This window comes from Heliangelus exortis, chromosome 1, assembly GCF_036169615.1.
Source record: "Heliangelus exortis chromosome 1, bHelExo1.hap1, whole genome shotgun sequence".
Classification (NCBI taxonomy): Eukaryota; Metazoa; Chordata; class Aves; order Apodiformes; family Trochilidae; genus Heliangelus; species Heliangelus exortis.
This window is the reverse complement of record NC_092422.1, coordinates 149,414,653-149,429,207: the sequence shown is the minus strand read 5'-3', so window position 1 is coordinate 149,429,207 and position 14,555 is coordinate 149,414,653. Positions and strand designations below refer to the sequence as shown.

Here is a 14,555-nt window from a genome sequence, read left to right as displayed (position 1 = left end):
ATATTTTTTTTAAAAAGGGGGATGTTGGCTTGCCCTTAGGGTGAATAGATGTGACAGGTGAGTGTATCTCGGCATCAGAACCCACTAGAAATTCTAACCAGTGCAAAACACTGTGGTGCCAGAAAAGCCCAAAAGAATTGGGTAAACCTCAACATCACACCTTACAGTAGGCCCGTGCAACAGAAGAGCAAAGAAGACATCATTTTCTATTTGTTTCTTGTTTGGAAGGGAACTCACTGGGTTGTGCAGACTGCTTCCCTTCCCTGTGAAATGAGTTACTGGATGCCTCAGAAAAGCAGAGGTTTCTCTGCATGTCAGGAAACTCCACAGGGACACAAATTTGGGGTTTGAAGCTCTGAAGTCCAATGAAGCACAAAACATATGCATTTTTGAGGTCTTCATTACTGACAACTTTAAGAGTACTTAAAATAGAAAAAGGGAGATAAAACTATAGTTTAATTATTGAGACCACGCTTTGGGAACACAGCTAGCACAGCAAAGAAATTCAGCACCTGAGAGAGTAAAGAAGTAACCTGTACTTTGGTGAAACTGGAAGGCTTTTAAAGGTCATCAAGACTGCACATACTTCCAGTGCTTTGTGCTGCCAGAATGCCTGAAAATGATGACCCTTTTCATCTGGATGCTCTCTTACAGCTTGCAAAGGAGACTCTGCTTAATGTCAATTACTGAACATAGTATCTTTTGGGTAGGGCTTCTATGTGACCAGCCAAAAACTGTTGCAGATGTTTTAATGGCAAAGTTCTCTAATTCTCTTTAGTAGGTCTTGATAATTCCAGCAGGTGACAGAGCTTTACAAGCAAGACCAGCTGCACAAGTGTTATGGGCTGGAGTCCTGCTGCTTGTGACTAAGAAAGACTAAGACTAAGGCTTAGTCTTAAAGACTAAGAAAAAATCTGAGATACAATATTCATACACAATATATAAACCTCATCTCCATTATCCAGCTCCATATTGAAACTGAATGATATTGATTTTAACCTCTCCCTAATTAGGTCTCCACACACCCGGATTGGTAGACTGGAACCTGGATGAGACATCTGGTATCCTGAAACAGCTATCTTGATGTCCCATGTTATAATTAAGTAAGGTTTTGCTGCCCTGAAGTTATCTGCTAAGCCATTACTCTTATCCCTGTGCAGCCAGCTTTTCTGCTTGCTCTCATCAGTGAACTGCTGACCTGAGAACTAGGAAAACTTTTTGTAATAAATAGTTTACTCAGAAAATTTTTTCTTCTTCTCCTCTATAGGAATTGCCAGCTAACAACTCCTGATACTGTTAAAGGTAGATGGTAACTATGGGTTTTATCATTCACAAGTAGTTAGATTTTTTTCAAACATGGAAAATTATTTGAACATATGTGACAGTGGTCTTTGATAGCTATGGTTTTGTATATCCATTCACAGTGTAAGAGGAAAGAAGTAGAATTAAAAGACAATCATTCCTACTGTCATTTTTACATAAATAAGGGTAATAGGAAATGGGCTGAATTGTTCAGTTCATTTAGATCTCGGGCTTCTTTCTAGATTCTCATTTGCAACATAGAGCTGTGCAGAAATGTCACTGGTTAGTTACACACTGTGTCTTTGTGCCACTTTCAGGCTGTCTCCTGTAGTTTCCTGTCCCAGGCATTATGGCACTTGAAAAGGATAGCTTTGTTCCCAGTAGGAGAGCACACACTTCCATCTCCTGCCTCTTTGTATTATTACTGAAAAGAAATGCTTCTAGGGGGTTGTTCCAGAGGCAACTCTGTTCCTCTGCTGACTGTGTAAGGGTCTGGAGAGGGGCTCTGTGGAGCCAGGTAATTGGAAGCACTCAGCAGATGACTCTGTGCCATACAATGCTTGGGGCTTCTGCATAGATATTCTGTTCTTTCAACTCTCAGAACATTGAGGCATTCCCTGGGCATAGATGGGAACTGAAGAAAGTGGCTGTGTGCTTTTGCACAGGAATCCAATGGTTTGGGGGTTTGGCCATGTGGGAGATGTGGATTATTAGCTCTCCTCGACTGCTGTCCTGTTTGAACTTGCTGCTAAAGATGTTTCCCCCTTGCTGGTAAGTGCACACTGTTGATGGGTTTGGCTGTCAGAATTAGAAATGCAAGAATTGAGACCCTGTGTCATTAGGACCCTGACCCCACAGCCTGGTGTTGGGGCTGTTTTGCCTCTAGAGGAGATTTTCAAGTTATGGCTTTTCACCAAGGGCTATCCAACCATTTTGTTTGTGGTTGTCTGTGGAAAAGACACATGCAGCATGAGACAGAAAACAAGCACTGAATGTAGGACTCCACACTTCTCTGTGTCTGATGCCAGACAGCTCTTAATGGAAGGGAGAATGGACACTATAATTCTTCAAAATACCGTAGTCTTTTCATAATAGGTCAGCAATATTAGGTGTTTAGAAATCTCTCTTTGACACTGCTGCTTCTGAAAGATAAGAAGAATATGTATTACATAATTAAATATATGTTATGCTTTACAGTATATTGAAATCCAAAGAGAAATTATTTTTAAATAGCCTTTCAAAAATAATTCCAGTATTTTTAGGACCATACCCTTGATGTGATCATGCATGGAAACTGCTATAGCATAAGTTTATCCCAAACCAAATGATTTGCAGCTTGATTTGCCTTTTTTCCTCCCCTCAACATTCATTGGACTTTCTTATGTATTATGTATTTATACCAATAACTTTAAAACCAACAAGGCATTTCTGTCCTTTTACACTCAGCTTTAGGTTCTCATACGCTAGCATGCAGAGACATTATTTGATCCATAAAAAGTGAGAAAACCATTAACATAAATGGCATTTTCTGCATAGTGGAAGATTTGATTAGCTATGCTGAATAGTGTCAGAGTATACATTTTTGTAAGGTAATGGTTAAACCTGTTAAGCCTATCAAGAGTTATAGCCAAGTCCTTAAGTATTTATAGACATATACAGAAATCTATCAGGTAAGAGGTTTTTCAGAGGTCTGCATATATTTCCACAGAGTACCCATTACTTTCAAATCTTGGAAGTACATTGTGCGTTAATGATATTATGATGGAGTGGTTTGACTGAAATCACAAGTCTCTAAAGGCCTCTCTTTCAAGGTGTATCATTGCCTTTTATTTATAATTCTTCAGAAACTGTGGATGTTCTTTAGAGATAGATGGGGACAAATCCTATGACCCACACAGGTAAAAGTATGTACCTAGAATTAAAGAAAACTGAGGCCTTTAAGACACTAGGGGTTTGTCACCACTGGTACCAGCACTGCCACACCATACAGAAGCTGCTGCAACATGGCAAACATATGTTGCACTATCTTAAATATACAGTTATATTTTCTTCTGTGCAGAGAAACAGCATCTTTAGGCAGGAAACAGGATATATTTCTGCATCAAGTGCCGAAAAGGTACTTGTGAAAGAAGTCATGCATCCTTTTCCCTGACTTAAATGAGGCATTTGCTGGGAAACAGGGCAGGTCTGAGGGAACTGTCCTCTCCTGTGGGTGTATCTGCAGCAATCTTGAGGGTGCCTGGTGGCTCAGCTGGGAGTTCAACAACAAAGTAGATTTCATGTGGGGAGCAAGGACCATAGGAGAAAGGTGAGCGTGGCTCACCAGGATTACTGTCCAGTGCAATGGTGACTTGCAGCCCATCAGCGTTAACCTGACCTCCCAAAAGACCTTTTGAAAAATCCAAAGATTCTTGTTCTCAAATGCTAGTGAAGAGGAGAAATACGAATGTTGAAAAATGCTGATATTGCATCTTTTTGTGTCTGTTCAAGAGGAAAACACTGAAAGAGAGAGTTATCTTTCATGTTACACAACTTATTTCTATGTGGAGTCTACCTGTACTTTCAGGAACTTTCTGAGCTGTACAGGCAGGGTACAAATCCTTCCATCTGAACAAAAGAGTTTTAAGGAAACTCTAAAATGTCCTCCTCTTTGTTTCCTCTTTTTTATTTCCAGTGAGGAAGCAGCATTCATGCTAGAGTTAGTCAAGAGGAACCACTATTTTATATTTAATGTGAAGCTGACCAGGATGAAATCAAACAATCCTGCTGATACTAAATTTTCAGCCTTCATAATTATAGATCCATAAGTTAAAATTATCTCTGTTTTCAAAGTGTGGTTACTGACCACGTCTATTTTAAACATACCACAGTAAGATTGATGTGGAGAGGAACACTCTGGCATCAAGTTTGTGCTGTGGGAGAGAAAAATGCTTAGAAAGAATGAAAAGCAATCTGAGACTTTCTCTGACCATAGCAGAGCTCCCAAATTCATCTCTCCTTTAAAGACTTTTTATGAGACACATCAGCTTTCCACATAATGGTACATGATTAACTATCTTGGAGTCACTCTTTTCAGGCCAACTTTATCTTGCTAGGAAGACACATGTATATTAATATATATTTGCATATATCCTATGACTCAGAGAACAGCTTCTTTTTTTTCCTGATGTGATAATTGAACCAATATGCTTCTCATTTATTGAGGTGTGCTCTTGAGTGCAGTCATGGGATGGATTCTGGGAAGACACATCATGGTGTCCATTGTGTTTTATTCCTGTTACAGAAATGAAAAATGGCAGAACTGAGATCAGTGTGGCTATGCATTTCATGTGTATTTATAGCCCTGATTAATATGGATAAGTAATGCTTTAAAACATTTTTCCATCTGAAACTCTACTTTTGCTGTAGGCGACCTGCCTAGTGCTCATAGTACCACAGAAGCCAGTACAAAATCCCCCTGCAGGGGTTATTCTTCATCCCAAATTCTTCTGGGATTACCTTTAGTGAAAAGGCACCATACACAGCTTTCTGCTTACTGTAAAGAGGCAGCTCTGGTGAGAAGGAGCAACTACAGCCAGTACTTAAGGTAGCAAAACAACACTGCTAATCTAAGAATCATATTTGCTCTTGCTAAGTATTTCCCTGTTGGAGATAGATGGCCCTCTCATGCAAGCATCAACCCACATGACATACTATTTATTTGCTACTCATGTTTCATGTTCAGGCTGAAGTACAGCCATTGTGGAAGTATATGTTTGCTGCCAAAATGATTTTATTAAAAAAAATAAAAAGATTAAATCAGCTGACCATCCTGATGGAAGTTGCTCATTAGTTACTTGCTTTTTCAGAAAAAATTAAATTTTTCTGAACAGATGCTGTAGATAAAACACTTGTTTTCACTTACAGAGTTAATTGGAAGAAAGGGAAGACAAAGAAGAGAGTCTATGATTTCAAAAAGCAACTAAGTCAAATATTTCTATTCTGACCAATGAACATAACCTAAGTGGTAAATTCTTCAGGAAGCCTCAGTGAATTCCAGAGATTAGATCTGTTCTCACATATACATTTAAAAAATGTGGAGTAAATATGAACCCTTTATTGGGCACTGGGAAATATCAGCACTTATTCCATCATCTTCATTTTGTATTCTTTATTTTGGTGCCAAATACTGAAACTATGCAAATTTTTCTGTGCTCCCAAGTGCTCATACTCAGCTTCACATCCCAGTGTGGTTGTGTCAATCCACAAATATGATTTGCACATCACAGTGCATGTACAAAAATGTTCAGGCTTTCAAAATTTGGCTCCAGGTGTTTACTGTGCAAGAAAATAGACTTGCTTGTTAAGTTCATGTCTAAAAATCTGATTGTGACAATCGTCTGCATACTAGATACATGTAGCATTGTTTTATCCAGCAAATAACCTGAGTGTGTTCTTAACTTTAAGTAGGTGCAATATCTCTCTCCCTGTCATGCAAATGACCTTGTTTTATATCAGAAGCATATTAACTGCCTTGCTACATTATGTGCTTATCTGATACACGTCATTTTAATATTTAGAAGGGTGTTGAAAAAGGATATGGAGCAAGCCATCTTCTTCAGACTCTAAAAATGAAATGCCTTTTTAAGATCTCATTTGTTTTCCTAACCTAATTAGTAGAGATCCTTCAAAACAAATAAAGCAAGAAGTATGTCATTTTATGCACTACTATATGCATTAAATCAGCATGAGACTCATGAGCTTTTTTAAAATACAACTTCAGTTGAACTGAAGCATCTCAGTAATTTGAGAAAAAAAATTCCAAGACTAATCTTTTAATAAAATCATATAAGATTTGATAAAACTACTATTTACTTCACTTTCATTTGTGTTCTTTTATTTCCCATGTTTCAGTGGAAAGAGTGCCTTTCCCTACCAGCCTCCCAGGCAATATTGCCTAGATTTTACTCAGTGGGATGTGTCACTGATACAGCATAAATCAGCAGCTGCTAAAGCAAGAAGGAAGTGCTAAAGCCAGGCTAGTTATCCCTCAATAGCAAAAGTGACACCAGATACTGCTCTGGTTTGTTGTATTGGAGATCTGTGGTAAGATAAAGGAAATCAGTCTCTTTTGGATGTGGTAGAGAACACTGTGGTTTTTTCTGAAGAACTGCAGGGCTAAAACCTCTCTCTGCCAACAAGTCAGGAAGCAATAATTTTTTCCAGTCCACAAGCCATGACAAAGGGGCTGTTTCAGCTAAAAAAATGCAGTGCTTGCTCCTGCAAAAAGGGTGCTGAGGGAGAGGGAGGAGGGGAGAAGCAAATGTGCCCCAATTCAAGTCTATTTATTGACACCACGAAGAACACAAGAAGATATCCTTGCAACCACTTACTTAGAACCTATGATGTCGGCAGATATATTTCTTTTTCTCCTTGTGTTGTTGAAAGCAAGTTTGTAATTAGCCATGTATTAAATCACGAATTACTGGTAGAAGTAATGCCCACAGTTTTGAGTGAAACCAGAGGATGATACTGTTGGTCTGATACTTGTACGTCAAGGCCAGATATTAAGGCTACTTTGAATCAGAAGCTTATGAGACTTGTGGTTGTGTGGATTGCTGGAAGTTGCTCAAACTGCAAATGTATCAACTACAGGAGAGAAGAACTGGATGCAGCTAAACTTCTCTTGGCTTCATAGGCTGTGTTATGATGAACAAGTCAGGCTTAGGCTGGACATCCTCTGACCCCTTTCTAGAGAGTATTTTTTATTACTTAAAAAGTAGTTTTGAGATGGAATATGTATGTTCTTCATCAGCTTTTTATTAAGAGGCCTGTGGTTAGATAGTCCATCTGATACCAGCACTTTGGGACCACCATTGCTGGCTGGCTGTCACTTCCTCTCTCCCTGGCCCAATTAGTTCAGACCTGTAGGAGATGCTGCAGTGATCCTTTTACTTCTGAGCAATCTGAGGAGCAGTGGCTTGTGTTTAATAAGGATGGAGGGCTTTCTGGAGGAGAGGGTATTTTAGATTTGTCAGTATTGTTTTTATCTTGCTTTAACTGGAGCTGTAATAGGGAAGAAAGGCTAGTGGATTTGTGGATGTAAAGATCTAATTGTATATACTACAAGTAGTAGCTGAGAAACTGAACAAGAAACTGAGTATCACTTGCAAAGCTGCTTAACTGGTTTGCTGTCCATTACCTACTTTCTTTAACTCCATCCTCTTTTTTATATGTCTTTTCAAGCAGCTGCAGTATTATTCATTTGTACACAGAATTCTGTTCTGGGGTTAATCCCAGCCTCCCACCTCTAAGGCCATCTGCAGGTTTCTCAAGGCCTCTATTAAATGAATAATCATCTGCTTCACTTAAGAAATTCTCTTTGTTCTACATCATTAAATGCGGACTCCTGCTATGACAGATCACTTTAAAGGAGTCTACAAGGGAAACTGTCTCTGATGTTAACAGTGGATCTTTCCTGCGGAAGAAAAGAATATGCAAGTGTGTGATGGTTCAAATTTATAGGATTTTAGCAGTGGGAAATTAAAAGGTCTGGAGCTGGTGTATGTATCTGCGTTTAGAGATCTGTCTTTTCAAAGAGTGAAGAATGGTCTTTAATATAGGGTTGAGTAATTTTGTGCCTGGGAATATAATTCATAATTCACACCAAAGCAGCGGTGAGATAGTCTTTTGGCAATGGAAGGGAAAAGGATACAATAGACCAGGAAGGAATTCAGAACAAGTCCAGCTTGTTATAGTCAGGCAAGAGGAAAACGCTTCCATCAAAATACAAGTAATAAATAACCAATAGAGAAGAACACTGTAATGGACTAAATGACCTGCAGGTTTCTTATTTTACCATGGCCTTTTTATTGTAAAATTCTTTCCCAGGTATCTCCATGACCAGTGCAGCTCTGCTAACTCTGTGTAGCGGTTGCTTAAAGCATAATTTCTAACAGATGCCTGTGTGCAAGATCAGGTTTTTTGCTTCTGGTCTTTAAAAACTGGCTGTTTGTCCCTGAGCTCACTCTCTGGCTGTATCAGAGTACCTGGTAGCCAACAGCCTGAGCACATTTGCCCATTATCATTTTCCTGTCTGCTCTTGACGTGCAGCTGCCTTGGAACACCACAGAAAGGGCAGGTTTTCAAAACTTCCTCTTTGCTCATGTTGAAAGAACACTGAAATGAGCAAACTTTGTTCCTGTTTACATGTGGAAATAGGACTGAAACTGTGACCTCCTAGCCTATGTTTTTATTCTTTTAAACAGCATCCATTACACACCAGTGTGACCCCTTTTGAAAGGGACTGAATAGCTTGGCATGTCAGAATATGTGGTGTGACCTCCTAGCCTATGTTTTTATTCTTTTAAACAGCATCCATTACACACCAGTGTGACCCCTTTTGAAAGGGACTGAATAGCTTGGCATGTCAGAATATGTGGTGTCCTTTGGCTGAAACATGTTGTCCATGCTCTTCTGTCCTAATGGTTGCCTCCTGTCTTGAGGTCTTGAGACTTAATTTGTCCTTTGTGTGTTAGTGTGTTTTATTTTAGCCTGGTTGTTCCTGTGGTTACTGTGCCATTTGTAACAACGTGTCCTGTATGTTTTCACATTTTGGAGTTAGTTTTGTAGAAGGTATGGGGAGGGAATGTTCATGGCATGGCAGCATTTCTTCACCTGAACAAGGGACTTGCCAGTGGTGACTCTGCATCATTGCTGATAGCAGAGGATGTTATTTCTTTCTGTTTAGTTTTAAATCAGTCCACGTTCTACCTAGAGTTTCCTGGTTTGAAGAAAAATTGGGTTCTGCTAGGGGAAAAAAACAAATTAAGTAGCTTTATTCAATGTGTATGCTCTTTCACCTGAAAGCCCCTTGACTGGATTTCCTACTGCACTGTCACAAACCACATCAATCTCTTCAATTTCTTCAGAAGGAAGAGAGGATTTTCAGGTTAACCGGCTGGAAACGCAAATATGGATAAAACCAGACATACAGAAGACAGATGTGGACTTTTCAGAAATTCTTAATGCAATACAAGAAAGTAAGTTATTCCTTGGATGCAAAATTCGGTTTATGGTAGAAGAATCAATTGAGATGCATTGAAATTATAAATGAAGGAACATACAAAGGGAATAACTGAAAGTCAAGTGGATATGTATTACTAAAATCTCCAAGAAAATTCAAGTATTAAAGGTCAGTAAGGAATCTTTCAGAGGCTGAAGAGGGAGGAATCCAAAGTTGGAATCCAAAAAACAGTTATCTTCTCCATTTCAAGCACATAACTGAGCAATATAAAATTGGATGATTTCTTTAAAACTGTTAGATGTCAAGATTTAGATTTATCAACTGTGTTTGTCCAAAGCAGCTTCTTTTTAAAATGGTCATGTCTCAACATTCTCTTGTTACTGTGTCTAATTGCAATATCATGTTTTCTGATTATAAGTCTGTGCTGAATAACCCCAAATTTTAATTTAACGGGGCACGGGTTTTCGTATGGTCTCAAACATCTAGATAAAACCCCTCGTTTCCCTTGAAAGTATCCAGTTTTTCTGTGGCCATAAAAATGACATTCATCTGACTTGAACCCAGGGGATTGCAATGAAGGTATCAAGATCTGAATCTGTGGCAATCAACATATTGTAATGAGCGTGTCTATAAAGTAATTTGTCTTGTTTTAAAGTGGGTGTAGAAGAGATGACCTACAACTTGGAAGTGGCTTATTTGCCTCTGTTGCCTGCAAATGGAATTTAGGGAGATAAGGTACCTCGAGCCACTACTACAGCTTAGGCAGAAGCATCTGCAGTGTAGGGGTGTAAATGTAGGTGAAACCTATCCTAATTGAAACAAACTTTGGCCAGTGATAAATGGATTCAAACTGAAAAGGAGCAGGCTTCCAAATCTTTTTAACAATTTGAACACAATTTCAAAACTGGATAACCTTAAGCAAACAGTTTTTAAAGCATTAACGTTATTTTCTAGACTATTTCAGAGCCATTTGAGAAGGATGTAGCTCTTACAGCCTCAGAGATTATTTTTTTTTTATCCAGACCAGACCCAGTTGCTGTTGAGAAGTTACTCTCCTTGTCCTTCAGCTACATTTTCTTCTGGAATGACAGATGGATTGCTATGTCTGTATAACCCAATTTGCAAAGGCTTGTTATGTGTCCAGGGGAGTGTCTTATCACCTGAAGTTGGCTGTGAAAATCCAGTACATAGGATAAACCTGCCCAAATATTTTTCCTAGTGTGGTTGCTCTGAATAGTCATTGTTACTTTTATTCCAACCTGTTTTGTAGTGTTGAATGAAAATTTTAAAATGCCAAAGATGCTTTTAAAGATGACACATGTTTTCTTGCTTACATGAACTTCCTGAGCATTTCTGTATTCAAGAAGAGCCTTGTGCAACTTTAGATAGCTGGTATATATTTTGGTTTGGTAGACTGCCAAAAGTGATCATTCAATAGCAGAGATTTTTTTTTTTTTTTAATTTAGTTACTTAAAAGAAACATCTTGCTCTAAAGCTAGTTTTTTGTTTGTTTGTTTGTTTGTTTTTGTTTTTTTTTTTTTTGTCCTTTTAGCCTATTGAATCTCTTAGACTGCAGCTGAAGTCAAGATTTACCACCTCATTATTTACTTTTATGTATTGCTGTAAAAGACATAAAAGTAATTTCTGCTGCATCAGGGCTAACTCCTCATTTAAGTACCACAGCTCGTGGTAGAGTCTTAAACACATTTTTCTCGTGAGGTCTGGTTAGTCATCTTTAAAACAGCTTCTTCTTGACCCCATGAAACTCAGAAATTATCCATAGCCTATTAGAGATGGTCCAGAAACAATAATTACAATAAATTAACAATAATTAATTAATGTGAAAATTACTGTAGACACACACCGTAAAATAAGGAATTGCACTGGGTGTAAAATTACAAAATGGAGTAATGCATTCAAACTTGTGAATAGACAGCAGAGGTGTCAAGGATCTGCATGAAGGGTTTCTCTGTCAGATATAAACCAGAATTCCCTATTGTTGCCTACTTGCAGCCCGTAGCCATCCTGCAGCCCCAGACAGGGAGCATCAGGGCCACTCCTGTCCTGATCACTGGGTGATTCTATCCAAATAAGTCCTGTAAAAGCGTAGTATGTAGAACCAGTTGCAGAAAAATTCTTGGTTTTTCATGCTTGGGTTTTTCTGCTCTGAAAGTCTTATTAAAAATTTGTTTTCTACTCAGGATTGTTATTAAGAGATATTCTTCAATATTGGTGCTTTTAAACCCAGTAATTTTTCTACCACCATTAACATGTGGAAATGCTCTATACTTAGTATAAACATTGCCATTAAGAATTTCAAAGGAAAATCACTCTTCAATGTTACTGACAGGCCTCAGATATTTACAAAGAGTCATTTCTGAATTCAATGTTTTCAGCTTGCATTATCAAAGCTAAAGTATAATCAATGGCTTAGTATGACAACTGGTAATAAAATGACAATTAATTAACAGGAACATCTCTGACCACGCTTCCATCTTGCCACAAAAAACCATAGTCAGGTCCCATTTTTAAATGACAATTCTTATTTTTAGACACCTCAGTTTCTGAGCATCCATCTTTAGAAGGCTAAAGGAGTTACCTTTGGGTACTACCTAATCAGCCTCTTGGTCCAAGATGGGTTGTGGACCCAATGGGATTACGCATGGACTCTCACTCAGAATTTCCTAGCATTGAGTTCTTAGACTATGCAGTTCTTCTATATTTGGAACAAAAATATTTCTACGTCCAAGTTTTTTTCAGCTCCTAAAGGGGTTCAGAATTATCAAGTAATTTTGATTTTAGTTCTACAAAATGGAACATGAGAGGGAGAAAAGCTCTTGCATATTTAAGGTGGTCTAAAAACAAGAGGGGGAATTCTTCATATCTCCTGTAGCAATGGACATGCTGTTAAATTTCACTGTCTAAAAAGACATGACAATACACTAGTGCCAGTCTGTCTCTCAAATAGCATAAATATGATAGTTATGATATTTCATTCTGCTAAGGTCATTTATGGATATATACATGCCATGACCTGAAGGGGACAGAAATGGTGGAGCCCTGAATATGCCTTAAGCAACATTTGGCACATGGGTGTTCCTGTCTCTTGGAGTGCAGTGGCTGAGCTTGGTACAGGCCACAGGAGAAGAGTCATCATTAAAGTAAAACAAACAAAAGTTTTAAAGTTTTTTTTAAAAAAGTTAAAAAAATTATTTAGTTAGTTTTTTTGAACAGTATTTTAATTATTTTTTTTTTTAAGTATCCCGTAAGATAGGATACAACAATGTTTTCAGAAGACATAAGGGCCCATGTTTAGTGTCAGTGACTGGAAAACTTTATTTTCAAAGCATAAGCACTTTCTCACCAGCAGCACATCTTTCATGCAGAAGAAGGTAACATACTCTTTTTGTGCTGATAAGGTAATTCAGCACATCTATTCAGTACTTATCCTGTTTGCTGAAATTACCAACCAGCATGCAAGTTATCTGCCTACTTCCAATATGAGCAAATTTTTACTACAGGCAATCTGGGCAAGTCATGGTAGCTAATGTCACTTGTCATCTGAGACTCACTGCTTCCATAACTTTCAGTCACTGCTGAGATGGGATGGATTTTAACATGACCTTGAAATAAGATTTTTTTTCTCTGTGCAAATCCTCAAGATAATCCAGTAATTATCCCCTTGAAACTCCCATACATTCGCTCTGTTACACACCAAGTTGTGTATCTCAAAACAGTAACCTAAAAAGATCTATTTTGCAACCCAAAGCATTTCTAGCACTTCAGGAAGCAGCAATTGTATTTTGAAGGCCTTATCTTTTATACAAAGGCAATCTTAATAGAAGGAAAAATCTAGTTCAAATACCCTCAAGCATAGCACGCAGGCATTATATCTTTCATTGCTTCTGTCTGCAACAGATCTATAGATTGCATAATCTTCAGAGAGCTTCAATATTTGATTTTTTTTTTCCACAATTTTCAGACTATGCTGAGGTATTGATCATCCACATCTTCATAAGTTGCCCTGATGAAGGCACTCTGATGGGTTGCAGTTTGGTGAAGTTTCAAGTTATTCAAAATGTTTTCTGTTTCAGTAGTTCTCTCTGGAGTGAATTTGTCAGATATGAATGTGTATGTAAAAACTGGTCATGATTTACATCCAGATTATTTTTTGATGGAGTGGGATGTTTTCAGCCTTGCCCTTTAAAACAGCAGGGACAGTGAAGGACAGGTGGTTAGACTGTGCTGTCTTGTGGCAGTTCCCCTGCCTTAACATCATGGCTGCATCCAAATTGGAGTCTGTTTTTTGCCTTCGAAGTCTCCTAAAACTTCTATAGTTTGTCCTAGGACAAACTGGATGTAGACATAGTGAACTGAGGAGCTGTAAACATCCATCATCAAGTAAACCAGGATGCTGTTCTCCTCTTCTGTCAGTAAGCTCAACCCTAACTGGGAAAAAGGATGGTGCCGAGGTGTCTTAAAATGTCTTAAAATAGAAAACTCAGTCCTGGATATTTGTCTCTAATGATACCCTGTCACATTTGGCAGAAGAAGGAAAAATAAAATAAATGGACTGTCAGTCTTAAAAAGACAAGCAAAGCTTAACATCTGTAAAAAGAGGCTTTATATCTCTTTTGTGTTCAGACTCTAATGATACACACACTACAAAAGAGAGTGAAGTAGGTGAAGCTGCAAGGCTTAGTATCTCTCTAAAGGCTAATTGAGATCCTGGAGAACAGAGAATACTATCTAAAACTGATGACTTACAGAGTGTTAAAGAAAGGTTAAATATTGTGTGATGTTAATACTGGGACACGAGCAATGACAGATTATACACTATACAACTCCCAAACTGATGAATTTGACTAGTGTGGTTGTCTAAAACCAGTAAATCTGGCACACAATTTCTTGTTTTTAGGATGTCTACTTGGGAAAAAATGCTGTTAAAAGTATTAAAAAATTAATTTCTATTAAAAATCACACTGTTTGGTTGAGTTCATTAGCTAGCATCTAGTGGATTGATTTGATGTGAATGCTTTTCTATTCTTTATGAATTTTTTTGGTGGCTATATAAGCAAAAATACTGCAAATGAAAATTTGGTGTATTTCATCTCCTCTGTCCTTGTTTTATGCATGAAAATTAAGAAGAGTTCTTTAATATTTCTATATGGTTTTATTTTTTACCCTCCTACAGATGCAATACTAGACTTTAAACACTGTAAAAGACGTACAAAAAGGGAGTGATCTC

At 38.0% G+C, this 14,555-nt stretch overlaps 1 protein-coding gene across 1 annotated transcript in view; it reads left to right on the top strand.

Annotated features, from left to right (window-relative positions):
* Nucleotides 1-14,555, top strand: part of ANO4 (anoctamin 4) — a 182,799-nt gene that overhangs the window by 65,660 nt on the left and 102,584 nt on the right. Inside the window, exon 3 of the mRNA XM_071732949.1 lies at nt 9,213-9,323. Coding sequence (XP_071589050.1) covers nt 9,213-9,323 — 111 coding nt within the window. The remainder of the gene's footprint in view (nt 1-9,212; nt 9,324-14,555) is intronic.